At 56.5% G+C, this 17,775-nt stretch overlaps 1 protein-coding gene across 3 annotated transcripts in view; it reads left to right on the top strand.

Moving 5' to 3' along the window:
* The window catches only part of GNB1 (G protein subunit beta 1), a 65,494-nt gene extending 49,567 nt beyond the window's left edge, over positions 1–15,927 (top strand). Inside the window, exons 5-12 of one of the 3 annotated variants that reach the window (XM_080654203.1) lie at positions 1,219–1,325; positions 6,542–6,605; positions 7,487–7,649; positions 10,081–10,147; positions 10,976–11,177; positions 11,843–12,059; positions 12,623–12,738; positions 14,261–15,927. In XM_080654203.1, coding sequence (XP_080510329.1) covers positions 1,219–1,325; positions 6,542–6,605; positions 7,487–7,649; positions 10,081–10,147; positions 10,976–11,177; positions 11,843–12,059; positions 12,623–12,729 — 927 coding nt within the window. In that variant the 3' untranslated portion in view covers positions 12,730–12,738; positions 14,261–15,927. Of the gene's footprint in view, positions 1–1,218; positions 1,326–6,541; positions 6,606–7,486; positions 7,650–10,080; positions 10,148–10,975; positions 11,178–11,842; positions 12,060–12,622; positions 12,739–14,145 lie in introns of all 3 variants that reach the window. The other 2 variants (XM_080654204.1, XM_080654205.1) reach the window with 2 other exon arrangements.
* The last annotated feature ends 1,848 nt before the right edge of the window (positions 15,928–17,775 follow it).

Below are 17,775 nucleotides of genomic sequence, written 5' to 3'. Positions count from 1 at the left end.
CTCAAAGTTTAACCTCAGTTGTGACGCGGCAGCTCCTCTCCAGACCCAGGCGCTGGAAGCCGGTGCTGAGACCCGCGCCTGCCCAGCTCTCGCAGCACTTCTCCCCACGCGGGAGGTGGGGACCACCCGTGTCCGTGCCCGGAGGGTGGGCAGACAGGGCCGAGGAGACCACCCGTGTCCGTGCCCGGAGGGTGGGCAGACAGGGCCGTAAGCGCACGCAGCGGAACAGGACGCAGCCGCAGGAAGGGGCGCAGCGTGGACGCTTGCGCAGCCGGAGGAGCCCAGGACCGGGGGCGGGGGCTGAGAGGCCAGGCCGCTGCCGGCCTCCACCGACAGGGAATATTCCCAATAGGCAGTCTGTAGGACTGAAGATTAGTGGTTGCCAGGGGCTGGAGGGGCCCCCGAGTGAGTGCTTAGTGCACGTGGGAGGTGGGAATGTTCTGGAACTAGGGAGAGGTGGATCACACAGCATTGCCAGTGTGCTAAGGACCACTGGGTGAAATACTTAAAGTGGTGAATTTCACCTCATTATAAAAATTAATATTTTTGCCCAAAGAATAGAATGTGGAAGAAAAATCATATTTCTCCTGAGAATGATTAATATTTTATAGTGTTTTAATGCTTTAGGGGATGCACTTTAATTGGGGTTAAACAGTAAGTTAAGGAAAAATGGTACTGCATCGAATTACCTGCTTCTGGATTCTGAGACGCACTGTACACTGTACAGTTTTGAATGTGATACACTTACTCCGTTTGTCCACCCCAAAGCGTGAGCGCCAGGCTTTCCTGCCGGAGAGAACCAGCAGGTCTGCGTGTGCTTTCTGTGCCACAGCAGCAGTAATCCCGCGTGGGTGCTAGCTCTGGTCTGGGTCAGCACAGCCTGAGCGCTGGGCCGTGGGAACTTGGGAGGTGGGCCCATTAGGCTGTGGGAGGTGGGAGGACCTGGCCTGGGTGCCCAGCTGGTGAGACGAGGAGAGAGAAGAGGGAGGCGTCCGTGCGGCCAGCCCTGTGCGTGGTGCCCGCTGTGGGGTTTGAGGGGGAGAAACGTGTGCCTACCAGTTGGAGCATGGGCCTCAGAATCGTGAAAGGGAAGTTGGCGCCCTGCAAACAGGAGCAATCCCAGCAGGAGGTGCTGGGGTGAGGGGGGCCGGGGACCCAGCGGTGGGTGGCGGAGAGGGGGCCTCACAGAACAGTAACCTGCAGGACGTTTGCTTTCAGATCACAAACAACATTGACCCCGTGGGAAGGATCCAGATGCGCACCAGGAGAACGCTGCGGGGGCACTTGGCCAAAATCTATGCCATGCACTGGGGCACAGACTCCAGGTGAGTGGGCATGAGCCGGGGCTCGGGCCTGAGGCACAGGAACTGTTCCGGTTTGCACTGACCATGATTTGTACAGAAAAAGCGAGCAAGTTGCACAGATGTCTTGGCAGGCCAGGTGTAGGGTCACGGGTGCACACTCCCAGGCCCGTTTCTGCCCACCTAGTCAGTTCCTGTCAGCTGTGGTCTTCCTTTCCCTCATCTTTGTTTCTGCCAGACCCAGGCCCAGTGTCGGTGTGACCTTGGGGACGTCGCCTAACCTCTCTGTGCCGTGGCTCATCTTCCCAGCCTCTTCCTCAGGGCTTCTCGGCTGGCACTCAGGGTGCCAGTGCCCTGGCACAGGATAAAGTGTGTTGAGCCTTAGAACAGTGGGTCCCAAGTGCTGTGTCCGGGTTTGCTGCTGGTTTCTCCCTGAGCCCACATCCCACAGCAAGAATGCAGTCTCAGCTGCTGCCCCATCCTCTCCCCTGGCCCATTTGCCCCACCAACCAGGGAACTCCCATCATCACTCATTATTTCTCCTTTAAATTCTGCCCTTAATTCAGACCCTTGTCCTCCTGCGGCTGCTCTTCTCCGTCGCCCCCGGGTACCTGCAACATCGCCCATGTGGTCTGTTCAGCCTCCTCTGTTAGAGGCTGCCTTTCCCACCCGAACAGCGAAATGAGCTGCTGGATGACTTTGTGACTGACATGCTTCCAGACACCCAGCGTGGATCTCCCAGTGCCCGTCTTGGAGTAGTTTTTGTTTTGTTTTGGTTTTTAATGTTAGTTAGAGAGGAATTTTCAGCTTGGTTTTCTCTTTGTTCGTGAAATTGTCTGCTTTAGAGTGTAAACCGCTTCAAAACCACATATTCTATCTTTACTTTGTTCTGTGCAGTAAGCCATACAGTTTCAAATGCAAATGAGTGGTAATTGAGGCCATTTCAGGGATACTGCTCATCAGAAAGCATAAAAAAGGAAGAAGAAAGGAAAATGCCCTTAGTAGTCAACCCACCTTAGAATTGTACTGAAAGTGGCCGGTGACCAGACAGTACGAGGTCTCTGGGGCTCTCCCTCATCTGTGGGAGCCTCTGTCCTGTCCTGCTCAGACGGGCATTTGTGGCCAGGCCACTCCCCCCTGCGCCAGCCGCAGGCCCTCCACAGGGTGCTCCTGCAGCCGGCCCCCACCGGGGGCTCCACCTGGGCCGTCCGGGATGCGCTCAGGTGGCACATGACCTGTGCCTGAGGGTGGCTGGGAGCTACACCAGGCTGTAGGCAGCTGTTCCTTCCTGGAGGGAAGGGTGCTGTGTGGCCAGAGCAGCGGACAGGAGGCAGGGGCTCGGGTGAAGCAGGGAGGCAGGTAGGGCCAGATCATCGAGGCTCCGATCACCACGTGTGAGGCCTTACGCTCGGCCTGGGGGTTCCAACTGGGGTTGTGCTGTGAAAGCTGGGGGGTCGGGTCTGAGGAAGAGCAGACAAAGCACACCGAGTTCAGGGTTGTGGTCACCCCTAAAGAACGGGGACCCCAGGGGGTAGGGGTGTTGGATTACTCTTGTTCTCTTTCTTGGCAGGGCCTGGCTGCTCTTTATTTTTTTATTTTTTTATTTTTTAATATATTTTATTGATATTTTACAGAGAGGAAGGGGGAGAGAGGGAGAGAGACAGAAACATCAGTGATGAGAGAGAATCATTGACCAGCTGCCTTCTGCACGCCCCACACTGGGAATGGAGACCGCAACCCGGGCACGTGCCCTGACCAGGAATCGAACCCTGACCTCCTGGTTCATAGGTTGATGCTCAACCTCGGAGCCACACAGCTGGGCTGTAGCTGCTTTTTAAACTGGACAGTTACAGCTCTTAATACCTTACGTATGTGGGGCCCTAGTGAACATTCATAAACCAGAGGACAAAAAGTGGTGCTAGAAGGAGCTCTGCTGTACGGAGCCTTTCAGAGAAAACCCAGCATAGCTTTTTAACGTGGACGTGCATTTGCTCACGTCCCGGGACCGTCGTACTTTCTGCCTTTGTAAGCAGGTCATCGCGCAGGGTGTTTTCCTGACTCGGCTGCAGGTTATGAACACGAGTTCGTCTGTCATGTTTGTGATGCTCAGACCCTGTGGTGCTGAGACGCACAGCGAGGGCTGGGCAGGCATGCGTGCATCGGCGGGCGTTACGTCTTCATTAGTACCGTGCTTGTCAGCATTATTAGTAAAATACGTTTACACTTAAGTCCTATTTTCTATGACATTTCAGAGTCTCTCAGTCACCTGAATGTTACCCTTTTCTCCGCTTCCTAAAAGCTGCGGAGGTCTTGTTAGACTGAGCGGGAAGGCGAGGCCCTGGAGCCTCCCTCCTCTGCGTGTGAAGGGCCTGAGGCCTGGGCTGGGCGGCGGGGCCCTTCTTCCCGCTCCTCCCTCCTCTGCATTGGCGTGGCTGGTGCCTCCGGTGACTGGCCGCTGCTCGGTGCGGCTGCACGGGAGGCGAGTGATCACCCCGGTCTGCAGCGGTTACCCCACTGGGATTACGGGGTGTCTCCTCTCACCTTCTGGAGGATCAGTGGGCATTAGCTAATGTTCCTCTAATTGGGCGAGTCAGCAGATACTAAGCTCTCTGAGCGGAGTCCTTCCTGAAGGTGACCCTCTGGGAGGGGGAGGGCCCTACGCTGGCCCCTCAGGGCGCGTCCGCGGCTGAGCCTGCAGGGCCGGCAGCCAGGCGCAGAGGCCCGCTGTTAACCCGGAAGTCTTTTCCTGCCCGGGGTGTGTGTGGCCACCGAGACGCAGGATGTGATTGAAGAAAGTGCTTCTGGGAGACGAGGGCACTTGGTTCCGGTCAGAGATGAGTTTGCAGCGCGGAGCTGAGAAGGGCGCTGTCCCTTGCGACTCCTTGGTGACTTCTTGAACCTCTTGCCTCAGAACGTGTGTTTCGGTGAAAAGTGTCCAGATTTTCAGAGTGACCAGAGTTTTACCTCCAGGTTATGATCGGTTCAGGAAGCCAAACATGCTCATGACTGAAATGTGTTTGGATAAAACCTTTAAAATTACTGGGTGTACCGGTTAATAATGGCGGATTTTGTCATCAAAGAAAACACGATAATTTCAAGAGAAACATCAAAAATGCTTTATTTAAAGTAATGTCCATCGCTAGCTACACATTTCCCCATCTTTCAGGTAATTTGTGGATACTGTCCCAATAGAACATTTCTTGTTTTGAGACAAACCATTCAGAGACCCAATTTTCCACTTCTTCGTACGTTTTGAAGTGCTGCTCAGAAAGTGCGTGTGCCATCGATCAGAACAAGTGGTCATCTGAAGGAGCATGTTCTGGTGAATACGGCGGGTGGGTTCATACTTCCCAGGCAAGATCTTTTAACGTGTCTTTAACTGGTTTTGAAGTGTGTGATGGTGCGTCATCATGAAGCAAAATTACTGTGCTGTGTCTTCTGGTCATTCTGGTCGTTTCACGATCAAAGCATGGTTCAAATTGATTATTTGTTGTCGGTAGCGATCAGTATTAACGGTTTCACCTGGTTTTAGAAGCTCATAATACACCACACCTTCCTGATCCCACCAAATGCAGAGCATTGTCTTCTTTCCCAAGCGATTTGGCCTTGCAGTCGATGTTGATGGTTGACCTCAATCAATCCATGATTCTGTGCGTTTGGGATTCTCAAAATCTACTTTTCGTTGCCAGTCACAATTCGATGCAAAGAAAGACTTTCTTTCGTGCTGTTGAAGCAACATTTTACTGATGACTTTTCGGTTTTCCATTTGTCTTTCGTTCAGTTGATGTGGCACCCATTTTCCTTCCTTTAAAATCTTTCCCATTGCTTGTAAACGACCGGAAATTGTTTGCTGAGCAACGTCTAATCTTTCTGCAAGTTGTGTTTGAGTTTAACCTGCATCTTCATCCAATAATGCTTGTCATTGTTGGTCTTCATTTTTGGTTGACCTGGACATTCTTTGTCTTTCACATCAAAGTCATCACTTTTAAAGCATTTAAACCAGTGTTCACAAGTATCTTGAGATGGAGCATGTTCACCATAAGCTTCCTGAAGTATTCAGCAGCACTTTTCTTCAAAATAAAGTAATGAATTAAAACTTCCCACAAATGCTCTTTTTTTTTTTTTTGGCACAAAATTCGACATTTTTAAGTGTAAAAATATCTATGATGTTAACACCTTCAGCAAATTTAACATGAAGTTTTGAAGCTTGCTGTCAATACAACAAAATCGCATACCTACCAAATCGCATGTATATCAACATACGTGTGACTCCATCGATGGAAAAATCCGCATTAGTAAGCAGTGCACCTGGTAGAACTCTCTATCATGACTCACCACACTGACCCGTCTGTGTAGGGCTGGGGTGGAGCCGCCGCCATCCCTGGGAAAGGGCAGTTCCCGAGCTGTCAGTTCTGAGTAGCCATGGGCCCTGCTTCCTCCCCACTAACCCTCACCCCTGGTCACGCTGCGCTGCGCTGTCCTGTCCTCGTTCTGGAGAGACAGGCAGAGCAGAGCGCCTTGCGGCACACGGACCCCGCTGATCACACTGCTGGTCACAGAGCAGGACAAAAGGAAAGGTGCGTGACGGTTGGTCGTTTCTGCTGTGGGACCAGGCGCAGGGCCGCCGGAGTCTGTCTTCACTTTGCAGAGCGGTGGGATGTGAGTGAGTCTCAGTGCCTCGCGGGCCTGGACCCAGTGTCGGCTCCGTCTGGGAAACGCCTCAGAAACTTGGAATCTCTAGAAGCTTGCTTCCTGTGTCTAGGCTTTCCGCGCACTAGAATAAAACAAAGTTGCACACTACATGTCTCCTACCACCTTGGTTCTCGAAAGACTGTATGTCTCACATTTGACTTGTCATGGACAGAAACCAGACGGAAGCCGTGCTAAGTGGCCACGGTCTTAGTTGACCCAGCACGTGGTTGGGGGGTAGTCCCCCGAGAAGCCAGGCGCTTATCCCCAGCTGCTATCTGTGGGAACATTCTCGTCATGCTTTCAGCGTTGGTCTGATAATCGGGACTTTTCCTTTGGGCTTGTGAGTAAGTGTGGCTCGTCTCCAGCACGGGCCGCTTTGACACACACGAGAGCCCTCACCGCAGCCGCGTGTGGCTGTGGCTGTGGCTGCGGCTGTGGCTGCGGCTGTGGCTGTGGCTGCGGCTGTGGCTGTGGCTGCGGCTGCGGCTATGGCTGCAGCTGTGGCTGCAGCTGTGGCCCTGATGTGCTTGCGTTTGTCTTCCCTGCAGGCTTCTCGTCAGTGCCTCCCAGGACGGCAAGCTCATCATCTGGGACAGCTACACCACCAACAAGGTAGGAACTGCACGCCTCCCCCAGGCCGCCGGAGTCACTTAGCTAAGCTACAGCATGGGGGGTGGGGGCGGGCACGGGAGTTTGGGGTTGGTGTGGAGTTCCCAGTCCGCTAGGAGCCGAGCACATGTTGCTAGTCCCCCACTGCCCAGCGCAGCTCGGCTGTGGGTTGTCCTGGTCTCAGCAGGTGGGAGGGCGACTCCTCTAATGCGCCCGGGAGTCGGAATTCCGGTTTTAGCTCAGTCTGGGAATGTCATGTTTTATTTAAAAACGCAGAAATCTAGCTTTTCACTTAGTTATTAGTTTTTATAAGAGCTCATCTGAGTGGCATTGTATCTTGAAGTATAAATTAGGTTCTTTAAAGAGTAATCCAAGGGGGTGTCACGAGGGGGAAGTAGTGCTGTCACTGGTCCCGGTGTGCGGAAAGGGCCCACGGAGCTGTTTCCGGGGACGCTGGCTGCACGTGAGCACACAGCCTGACGCAGCTGCGCACAGGGCTGGCGTGACCACCCGGGCCGGTTCCGGCACTTCAGGAAAAACCTTCGTTTTATACATGAACTGACAGCCATTTTGACCAGCCAGTGGCTTTCTTTTAAGACTTCAGTGAATTATTGCTAGCCAGTAAGCCTTAAAATACAGTAGTAAAGGAACATTCTCTCCTTTCGATACCTACTTTCAATGAGGAGGCTGTGTTGTTACTAAGTGCCTATCTAGTCATCAGTTGCAACTTCAATAAAATGATAAACTGAGTTGTTATGTAGCACAGGGTTTCTAACTAAGTCACTGCCGTATCTGACCGGTCACACCTGCACATTGTTTGCACAATAACTTCAGGAGCTGGTGTTTGAACTTGAGTGTGTTTGCGTCTGTGTTCTGTCGTCTAGGTCCACGCCATCCCTCTGCGTTCCTCATGGGTCATGACCTGTGCGTACGCCCCTTCTGGCAACTACGTGGCCTGCGGAGGCCTGGACAACATTTGCTCCATTTACAACCTGAAAACTCGCGAAGGGAATGTCCGTGTGAGTCGTGAGCTGGCCGGACACACAGGTACGCGTTCGCTCCCGTAACCTCTCGCTGGGTCAGCGTTCTCACCTCTGCTCGGTCGTGATCTCATGGGATTGGTTGCAGTAATGGCAGAAATACTCTGGGAATGAAAGTGAAGACAGGCCTTGCTATGCCTTTACCAGGAAGAAAACTTGGGGTCTCAGTCCCTGTGGTGTCTGCTTTTCCGGGTTCTCTGGTACTTACTGAGGCCACTGTCTTCCATCCTGAGCACCTTCCACCAGGGTTTGCCGTCTGAACGTACCTGTGTGTGTAGTGTGCACATGCGTGTGTGCATGCACTGGTCCGTGGCATCAGTGGGCCCTCGCGTGCTCCACACCAGCACCCTCGGTGCGGAGGCCCCAGTCTGGGGAGGTGTTGGAGCCGGCACTCTCCGTGTCCGTTACTTGTGACAGCGGCTGCGGCAGAGGGCAGCGTTTCTGGAGGAGGTCTCGTCCTAGGGCTTTACTTTGGCGGCCGCTTCTCAGTCCTGAAAGGACTTCCCACAAGGCCCACCGGCCTCAGGCGCAGCCCAGGAGAGGACGGCAGCTCACGGAGCAGCTGGCCCTGCTCCGGCTTCAGCCAGGTGCCCGCGGCGGCCCTGCCAGCCGGTGGAGCGCCTGTCCTGTGCCCTTCAAGTGCACGATGTTCGGAGAACCCAGCCGTCCCCTCAGGGTGAAGTGCACCGAGACTGACTGCGAGGCCCGCCCCGCCGCGGAGTGGGGCTGCTCCGGTGTTAGAGCCGACGGCACTGCCCGGTCCGGTCCAGAGGGCGTGCGAGCCTCCGACGAGGGATGGACCTGTTTCTCCCTTTAGTTCGCGCAGTTCTTGCTTCGTCCGTTTTGAGCTGTTAGCAGAGTGTGCACAGTCACGAGTCTCGTTTCTTCGTTTCTTCCTGCTGAATTGACCCTCTTGTCCGGATGCGGATGCGGCGCTCCTCCTGTCCTGGCGTCTGCTTCCCTGTGGCCGCCCAGCCTTCCTGCTCCCCACCCATTTCCTTTCCACGGGACCGGGCCGTTGTCAATAGCGCCCCCTGTAGGCAGCGTGTCGTGTTGTTCTCACGGTCTCAGCCGTTTCCATGCTGTTGAGTCCTGTTTCCCGTGACATCAGTGCAGGGCATGCGGCTCCATCACTTCCCTGCCACCTGGCCTGCCCTTCTCTGTTGGCGGTTTGGTCACCTCTTTCCATGACTTCTGAGTGGCTTGTCCGGGGATTACAAAGTACGTTGGTCACTTCTCACGGTCTGCTAGGGGTCACTGTTGTATCACCTCACGTGACACCCAAGCGCCTGCAACCGTACAGCCGTTTCCTGCTCTTCGTGACGTTTCCGTCGGTGTTGCACCCGCATGTGTAATAGGCCCACGACCCCCTGTCACGTTGTTCCCCTTAAACGTTCTCGCCCCCCGAAGCGTACATGCTCTTTCACGTGGTCTCTGATGTCGGCCCTTCGGTGCTCGGTGCTCCTCCCTACAGGTGGGCGCGCTCTCCGCCCCTCGGCCGAGGAGCAGGGCTGCTCCAGTGAGCCCTCCGGGGCCGGGGCTCTGCTTCCTCCCGCCTCCCGCTGCTTCAGTGATGCTTCTCTCTTCCTTCCTCTTTGAAATCAATAAAAATGTATCTTAAAATATATATATATAGGTTTTAATTGATTTCAGAAAGGGAGAGAGATGGAAACATCATCAGTCAGCTGCCTCCTGCACACCCCCACCGGGGATCGAGCCCGCACCACGGGCCTGTGCCCTGACTGGGAATCGAACCGTGACCTCCTGGTTCATAAGTCAACATTCAACCACTGAGCCATGCCGGCCAGGCTAAAACCTATTTTTAAAAATGTGGGGTGTCTCAGCAGGTGTCACATGTCCCAACCTCTGTGCTGCGGGCCAGCTTGCAACTCAGACCACACAACCATTTCCATACCGACTTGTCTGCTACAGCTGCGGCCGTAGCAAACAGACCCGCTCCCTGCTCTGCCCTGACACCTGTGCGTCTCCCCCATGCTCTGTCCGTCCTCTCTCCCCACGATGGGAGGGCTCCAGGGGGGCAAGAAGTGACCTTCTGTTCATGGATGTGTCCCGGAGCGGGGGCACACTCCAGGCACCAGGGTCTCCTGCGCATTGAGTGGATGAGCGAGCCAGTGAGGAGCAGGCGGGGATCCGTCCTCACTCCTGTCATGAGAAGAGGGGAGGGAGGCATGGGCACCAGAGGAGAGCATGTGCCCCATGTGTGGTAGCTCCAGTGCCCTGTGGGCGCAGGGCCTCAGCCTCCTTGGTCCTGGGGTTCCTGGCCGCCCTAGCCCTGCCCGGGCCCTGCCCAGCAGTGCTGCACCGGGCAGTGGGGCCAACAGGCAGGGTCTTCCCCGTTCTGCCTGCGGGGTTTCCGTTTACAAGACCATGGAGAGTGGCTCCTGCAGATCGGGTCACTGTCTGGGTCTGTTTCCCAGGTTACCTGTCCTGCTGCCGCTTCCTGGATGACAATCAGATCGTGACCAGCTCTGGAGACACCACCTGGTGAGTGCCTGAGCCCTCGCCTGCCCTTCTCCCAGGGCTCGGCCACACCGGCTCTGGGTGGGAGGACAGAAGGCTCTTTTTTGTTTTGTTAATACTCACTCGAGGATATTTTTTTCATTGATTTCTAGAGGGAGTGGATGGAGGGAGGAAGGGGGCTGAGAGAGAGAGAGACATCGATGTGTCTCACATTAGTTGGTTGCCTCTGCAAGTGCCTGATGGGGGCTGGGGATTGAACCTCTAACTCAGGTATGTGCCCTTGGCTGGGAATTGAACCCATGACCCTTCTGTGTGCGGGCCAATGCTCTAACTGCTGATCCACACCGGCCAGCGCGAAAATAGGTTCTTGCCTTGAATGAGGGTGTCTGTCATGTGAAATGGCCAGGAGACTTCAGTCCAGGAGGCAGTGAGAGAGGACTGCGTTCATTGTGCTTTGCAGATTTTGCAGCCTCTCTATAGACACTGCACCTCTGGGGGCGTGAGAAATGCCTGCTTCCTTTCCCCGCGACCAGCCCTGGGAGCGGTGGGTGCATTGTCCCCTCCCCAAACGGCGGGGTCACAGCTTCCGCGGCGCACACCGTGTTTCTGAATGTTGCGAGTTCTCATCTTCCTTACAGACAGAAGCCCCTAAATAAACTCTGAGTGTTTTCACTCGTGGTCCAAACCACGTCGTGTACGTGCTCGGGTGGTTATTAGACAAGAGGCATGTGAGACCCCATCTGATCCATCTTAAGTCAAAGTGCACGCGTTTCCTTGGTCCTGGGGTGGGGAGGACACTGGTCACTGGCCGTCTGAGAACGTGGGTGGCCCCGCGGGTGTCTCCTGCTGCAGTGCTCTGTGGGACATCGAGACGGGCCAGCAGACGACCACCTTCACTGGACACACCGGGGACGTCATGAGCCTTTCTCTCGCTCCCGACACCAGACTGTTTGTGTCCGGTGCGTGTGATGCTTCGGCCAAACTCTGGGACGTGCGAGAAGGGATGTGCCGGCAGACGTTCACCGGCCACGAGTCCGACATCAACGCCATCTGTGTGAGTGGGCTGACCTGCGGGCTGGGTCCTTCGTCAGCGTCACAGTTAGATTAGTTCTTGTACACACAGAATTCTCGTTCGATTGTAAATGTTTCCAGGATTAGACGTCTTCTATTTTCTCTGCAAATACAGCCTAATTTACCAAAAACTCGCTGTGGAAAATCTAGACGTGGTGTGGTCTGTCCTTGGGGGCCAGCTAATTCTGTGCTCGGCTGGCCCCCAGCCCTGGGCTTCCGAGGGGTGAGGGGGAGCAGAGGGCGCAGTAACTCACCCAGCGTGCAGCCTCTGTGGGGCGGGGCTTCCCTTCTCCACATCCCCCGGACCTGAGGGGCCTGGCCTTGAGGGGAGCTGTGCAGACGTGTCAGATGGTCGTGGGGTCCCTTCCCTGCCTTCCGCCACGGGGCTCGCCTGACTGCTGGTGACGGCAGAGAAGCACGGCCTCGGTGATGCCCAGCCTGCGGCTTCCTGGGCACTCCTGTGGCTCACGCAGGCACAGCCCTCACGTCCCGGCCCGTGTGCTCCCTGGGTCCCTGTGACGTGGGCCCCAGGTTCTGTCCGCGCGGCCCTTGCTGGCTGGGTGCCGTGTCGTCCTGTTCTGGGCAGTGGTACTCCCAGTGATTACGACGCGTGCCTTCGCACACTCCTGATGGGCTTTCTCTCCCCAGTTCTTTCCAAACGGCAACGCGTTTGCCACTGGCTCGGATGACGCCACCTGCAGGCTGTTTGACCTCCGTGCGGATCAGGAGCTCATGACTTACTCCCATGACAACATCATCTGCGGGATCACCTCCGTCTCCTTCTCCAAGAGCGGGCGTCTCCTCCTCGCCGGGTACGACGACTTCAACTGCAACGTCTGGGACGCACTCAAAGCCGACCGGGCAGGTGGGTGACGGCTGGGCCGGTCTGTGGGTCCTGGGCACTCGGGCTGTCTTTCAAGATGGACATGACTCCTCACATAAGCCCCGGTGTGCTGGGCCTGCCTGAGTACGCCTGCCAGGCCGCATGGGGCAGGAAGACAGGCCGCAGGCAGCCAGGAGCCCCTGCACACACCAGACGCTTTCCCACCCCTTGTGTGGTGCCCGGGCATCCCCAGTGGGCAGGAAGGGGGTGCCCGTGAAGAGTCCGGAGTTCACATGTCAGAGGCCGGTGTGTGGTTGCCAGGTGCATCCACACGCACAGGTGTGCGGACGATGAGAACTCCCCGACTACGCGTGGCCTCGGGCAGCGGACTGCGTTTCAGAGTTGCCGGCAGTATTAGTGCCGGGCTGGGAGGGTGGGAGAAGGCTCGTGACCCCTGGTGGCACGGGGCCTCACCTTGGCTTCCGCTTCTGGAGGGCCTACTTCCTGCCCCAGTTGAACCCCCTCAAGCTCTCCTGCGCAGGGGCAGTGCGTGGCTCCTGGTGGGAGCCCGGGCCCTGGGTGACTATGCCCTCACTCGCTCCCAGGTGTCTTGGCCGGGCATGACAACCGCGTCAGCTGCCTGGGGGTGACTGACGACGGGATGGCTGTGGCCACAGGGTCCTGGGACAGCTTCCTCAAGATCTGGAACTAACACCGGCAGGTAACACGTGGGAGGTGGCGGTTCGTGGTTTCTGGGCTCACTGTGGTGGGGTGGACGGGTGACCTCGAGCTGAGTGATGATGGGTCTGCACTGAGAGGCCCTGTTCTCTGCTTTTTTTTTTTTTTTTATCTTTTATGTTGTTGTTAATCCTCACCTGAGGATACTTTTCCGTTAATTTTTTTCTTTTTTTTTAGAGAGTGGAAGGGAGGGGAGAAAGAGAGAGAGAGAGAGAGAGGCATCGATGTGAGAGACACATCGATTGGTTGCCTCCCATATGGGGCCCCGACCAGGACTGGGGATCGAGCCTGCAACTGGGGTACATGCCCCTGACCAGAATTGAACCCGGGACTCTTCAGCCCGTGGGCTGACACTCTTATCTACTGAGCCAAACTGGCCAGGGCTCTGTTTACATTTTTTAAATGTATTTATTATGGCGACAGCAGTTACTAAAATTGTGTAGGGTTCAGGTGCCAGCTCTGTGGGGCATCCATCACCTGTGTATTGCATTGTGTGTTCACCACCCAAGGTCAAGTCTCCTTCCATCACCACTTACCCCTCTCCACCCTCTTCCTCCCCCATCCCCCTCCCCTCTGGTGATCCCAACACTGTTGTCTGTATCTATGAGGTCATTTTCCTTTATTTTTCCCTTCACCTTTTTCACCAGCCCCCAGCCTCTCCCCTCTGACAGCTGTCTGTTCTGTTCTCTGTCTGTGAGTCTTTTTCTTTTTTTCCTTTTTCCATTTTGTTTGTTTACTTTTCAGTAAGTTTAAATCCTCGATGGGCACAGCATTGCCCGGTTCTGTGTGCAACGGCCTTAGTGGAAAGGCTGCCCGGGCACTCAGCGAGAACTGCCCCCCTTTCCATGGGCACGAGTCACTGTCCCCCAGGCGACTCTGGTTTATTTTTGCCCCCGGGGAGTCACTGTGTTGTTCTCTGCTTTGTACGCATAAGCCAGAGAGAATGCCGTTCATCTCGAGCATAACACCCTCACCTTTAAGAAGAGCCTGGCCAGTGTGGCTCAGTGGTTGAGCATCGACCTATGAAACAAGAGGTCACAGTTCGATTCCCGATCAGGGCCCAGGTTGCGAGCTCAATCCCCAGTGTGGGGCATGGAAGAGGCAACCAAGGATGATTCTCTCTCATTGTTGATGCTTCTCTCTCTCTCTCTCCTTTCCTCTCTCAAATCAGGAAAAATATATTTTTAAAAAATGAAACCAATAAAAATATTTTTTTTAATAGAAAGGAGAGCTGTGTGCTCTCTGTGATTCTGGAGACCCCGCTTAGAGCCGTCAAAAATGGCCTTGGACACAACTTTGTGGACATACTTGTCCTTAGAGAAGCCCTGTTCCCAGCAGCCTCCACAGGGTCCAAGATGGCAGAAAACGCTGTGTTTATTTTGTTTGTCAGTTTATTTTGCTCATTAGATTCCACGTAGAAGTGAGACCATTGGTGCTTGCCCTCCTGTGACTCCCTCACTCAGCAGACCGCTCTCGGGGCTCACGTCTCTAACCTCTGCTTCCAGCAGCCGGCGGGCGCGGTGACTGGAAGACCATTCCACCCCGAAGCGTTGCAGTGATAGCATTTCCAATCCTCCCTACTAACGTGGGCGCCCTCCCCTCCGAACTCCAAAAGGGCAAGATCTTTTCCTTCACTTCCTGCTGAACCAAGAGCACAATCCCACGAGAGAAGAACCTGCTGTGAACTCGACGAGGCGCGCCTCCTCCCGGGACCACTGTCTCTGTTTGCTTTTGTCCTGAATGAAGTCAGAAGGAAACTAGTCAGAACGTTCGCCACAAAGTAGCTCAGTGTATCGTGAGGCAGACACACCTGGCCACTCGTGGGTTTGGACTCAGGTCCGTGACCCCGTCCGTCTGTGACGCTCGTGCAGAGCAAGTCGAGGACTGGATCTTGTCATCGGCTCCGAATTCCAGGTTGTGTTTGTAACAGGATTTGAAACCATTCACGTTCCCTTTAAAATACCTTTGTGTTTAGTAGTTACACAGAGCGGGCCTCGCGCCGTCTCTCTGAAGCTGGTAACGATGTAAACCTAGTCCCTGTTTTACAAATTTTTTGTCCAGTGTCACTTGGTTGTTGCGCAGACATGGCACAGAACGAGCAGACCCGAGCGTGGTGACCAGCAGAGTCCAATCAGGCACCTTTCTCCCGCCGTCCTCTGCCTCTCCCTCAGTCCTGACCTCACCTTGGGTTTCCTTGTGAAGTGGGGGGAGTTTATAATAATAGCCTAACACTACCCCGTGCCCCGCCCCCGCCCCCGCTGTGACAACCTCTGTGTCCCCGAGAGGTGCCCGTCCTGTGCTTGGACAGTCAGTCAGTTATTTGTGTATGAAACCATGTAAAAATCAATGTTTTGAAAACAATGATCTCAGACTTTCTAAGTTAAATGTTAAACAATTGGATCGTTTGCCGCATCGGGGATAACTCTTAGACGCGCATGCTGTAGGAATGCTCGAGTGTGCGTTCCGCTCAGTCCGTAGGTGTCCTCTTTCTTTACGAAATAACCTCTTTCAAGTTGTAACCATGGACGGCTCTCGCCACTATCGTTGCTACTCTGCACGCACCGGAAGCAGTACAGTAAGCAGCTCGACACGCTTGAGTAGCAGGATAAGGCACTATTTTCTTTATTTCTTTAAAAAACCACCAAGTCCTGTTCCAAATGATTGCTGTTGGATTTGGGGGGTGGGGTGGGGGCAGGGAACGGAGATCCTGGCCGTCTCTGTAAACTCCTCATGGCCCGTTTCCCACGGAACCAGCCTCTGCACCTGAGGCAGGTCGTTTTCTAACACACAGACTTCCTGGTGTCCCCCAGCCGGTCCCCGGCAGGTGTCCCCGAGCCCGAGTGCCAGCAGCAGCAGCAGCAGCAGCGCCGACAGGTGTGCTGGGGGGCTGTGTGCTGGGCCCTGCCCGGGCACTGCCAGGGGCAGCAGAAAGCCTCTGCGGCTGGTTGTCTGCGGCTCCTGCACAGATGGTGACGTGGACACATGGGCCTGGGTCTGGGGGGTGAGCGGGGAGCGGAGCCTCCTAGCGACACCTCTGTATACCGCCTGCACCTGCCCTCCCTTTTGTATTTAATTTTCAGTCCGTGTACTGCAAGGAAGCTGGACGCGAGGTAGGCCCTGTATTCCACTGTACTGTTATTTAAGCTGTAATAAAGCAGTTTGACGTGAGGGACCTCGGTGTGGCTGCTGCTTCTCCCTGCGGTGGGTCTGCTGTCCTCTGCCCGTGCTTCCCCCATCGCAGGGAATCCAGGAAAGCGGTGGTGGGTCCCCACGTGGGCCCTCCGACCCCACGTGCCCGCAGCCCCGGCCGCCTGTCCCACCCAGACGTCCATCTGAGGCGGCTCCCTGCGCTGCAGCTGGGCGGTGCGTTTTCCAACTAAAGCGCTCGGGACCTGCTCCAGGGCCGCCGCCTCTGGATGGAGACCCCAAATACCGGAAAGCCGCCCAGAGCCTGTGGGTCGGTGCGGGCCCACCTCCTCCTGCCCGGGCGCAGGGACGGGCCGACCACGTGAGGTCAGAGGTCACGGGCCATTCTCAAGCTCAGAGGGCGGCACTTTCTCCTGAGTGGAGACTGCCCGTCTGAGGAGGCACCATCAGGAGGCCCTGGGCTTGCCTGGGGTGCGGGTGGCACCGTGCGCGCACTCCTCTGCCCGCCGTGCGCACTCCCAGCCGCTCCCAGAGCGGGTCCGGTCCGTTCTGTGCAGTGTTAACACCCGCACCGCCTTCAGCTGCGCCAGGCGCTCCCTGACCACGGGCCGGAGGGAACCCAGCCACCGCAGTAACCACGCATTGGTGCTGGGTCCGCATCTACGCCACCCTGCCCCGCGGCAGCGCCTGTCTGCTTGTGGCGTTCACTCCACCGGGCACGGGTTTTCCTTCATCCCCAGCGCCGAGCAGGGCCTGGCGCTCACCACGGAGCCAGTGGCGTCGTGTCCATGTCCCCGAGCTTCCTGGACCCGCTCCTCCTCCTCCTCCTCCTCCTCCTCCTCCTCCTCCTCCTCCCCCCCCTCCTCCCTCCCCCTCCTCCTCCTCCTCCTTCTCCCCTCCTCCTCCTCCCCCTCCCCCTTCCCCTCCCCTCCCCCTCCCCCTCCCCCTCCCCTTCCTCCTCCTCGTCGGCGCTGCCCCTCCCGGGCCCACTCCACGGCCCTCCACCAGCCCAGGTGGCCCACCAGCGTGTGCTCTGGGGACAGACAGCTCCTCCTCCTCCAAGCCCCGCCCCCTGCTCAGCTCCCCACCTTAAAGTCTCCAGTCCCACTGACCATCACCCCTCCCGCTCCCTGTGTCCTGCTCAGTCCTTCCCAGAGCCCAGGCCCAACCCTGCCCCTTCAGGTCCTCACTGTGTGACGCCGGGCAGGGAACGCGCCCTCTCGGATTCCCCGGGAAACGGCCGGTGACAAAAGCACCTGCTTCCTAGAGGCCTTGTGAGAGTTCAGAGTCCCGGGGGCAAGGAGTTAGAGCAGGCGGGCCAGGCGCTTGGCCTTCGGCGCTCCCACTCCCACCGCAGGCTGCCACCCGGAGTTGGGGGGCAAAGGGGTGCCGTGCCTGCTGTGCTCTCCGCCCGTGCTGCTCTTCCTCACTCCGGGCAGGGGCACCCCTCCCCCAGCACCCGGGGAGGCGGCTGCCTAGGGGAAATCTAGTTCCTGCCTGAATGGTGCTGCCCTCTCACCCCCGCCCGGGAACCAGCCCTCACAGGAGCCTAGTGGACCACCTTAGACAGGCCTCTGGGAGGGGAGGCGCGGCCAGGCAGGAGGGCCGGACCTGTCCTAGGTCTGCTGGCTGCAGTCCCGAGGGATCAATGAGGACCTCCCAGGAGCCAGGGATCCCCCCTCCACAGGGAGCCCCCCACCCTCCCCGCCTCCCAGGCTCCTGCCACTTCCCCTTTGGGTGCCGGGCAGCCTCTGCTCACCCTGGCATTCACCCCAGCCAGGTACAGCCGAGGCCAACGTCCCAGAGCTGGGAGCAGGACCCCAAAGAGGAGCACCCCTTCCACTCCCTGTATCTGTGAGCCTGGTGCACCCTC

Source organism: Plecotus auritus (genome assembly GCF_963455305.1).
Source record: "Plecotus auritus genome assembly, chromosome: 2".
NCBI classification, from domain to species: domain Eukaryota; kingdom Metazoa; phylum Chordata; class Mammalia; order Chiroptera; family Vespertilionidae; genus Plecotus; species Plecotus auritus.
The sequence above is the reverse complement of the archived record's forward strand: the minus strand, read 5'-3'. Positions and strand labels throughout refer to the sequence as shown.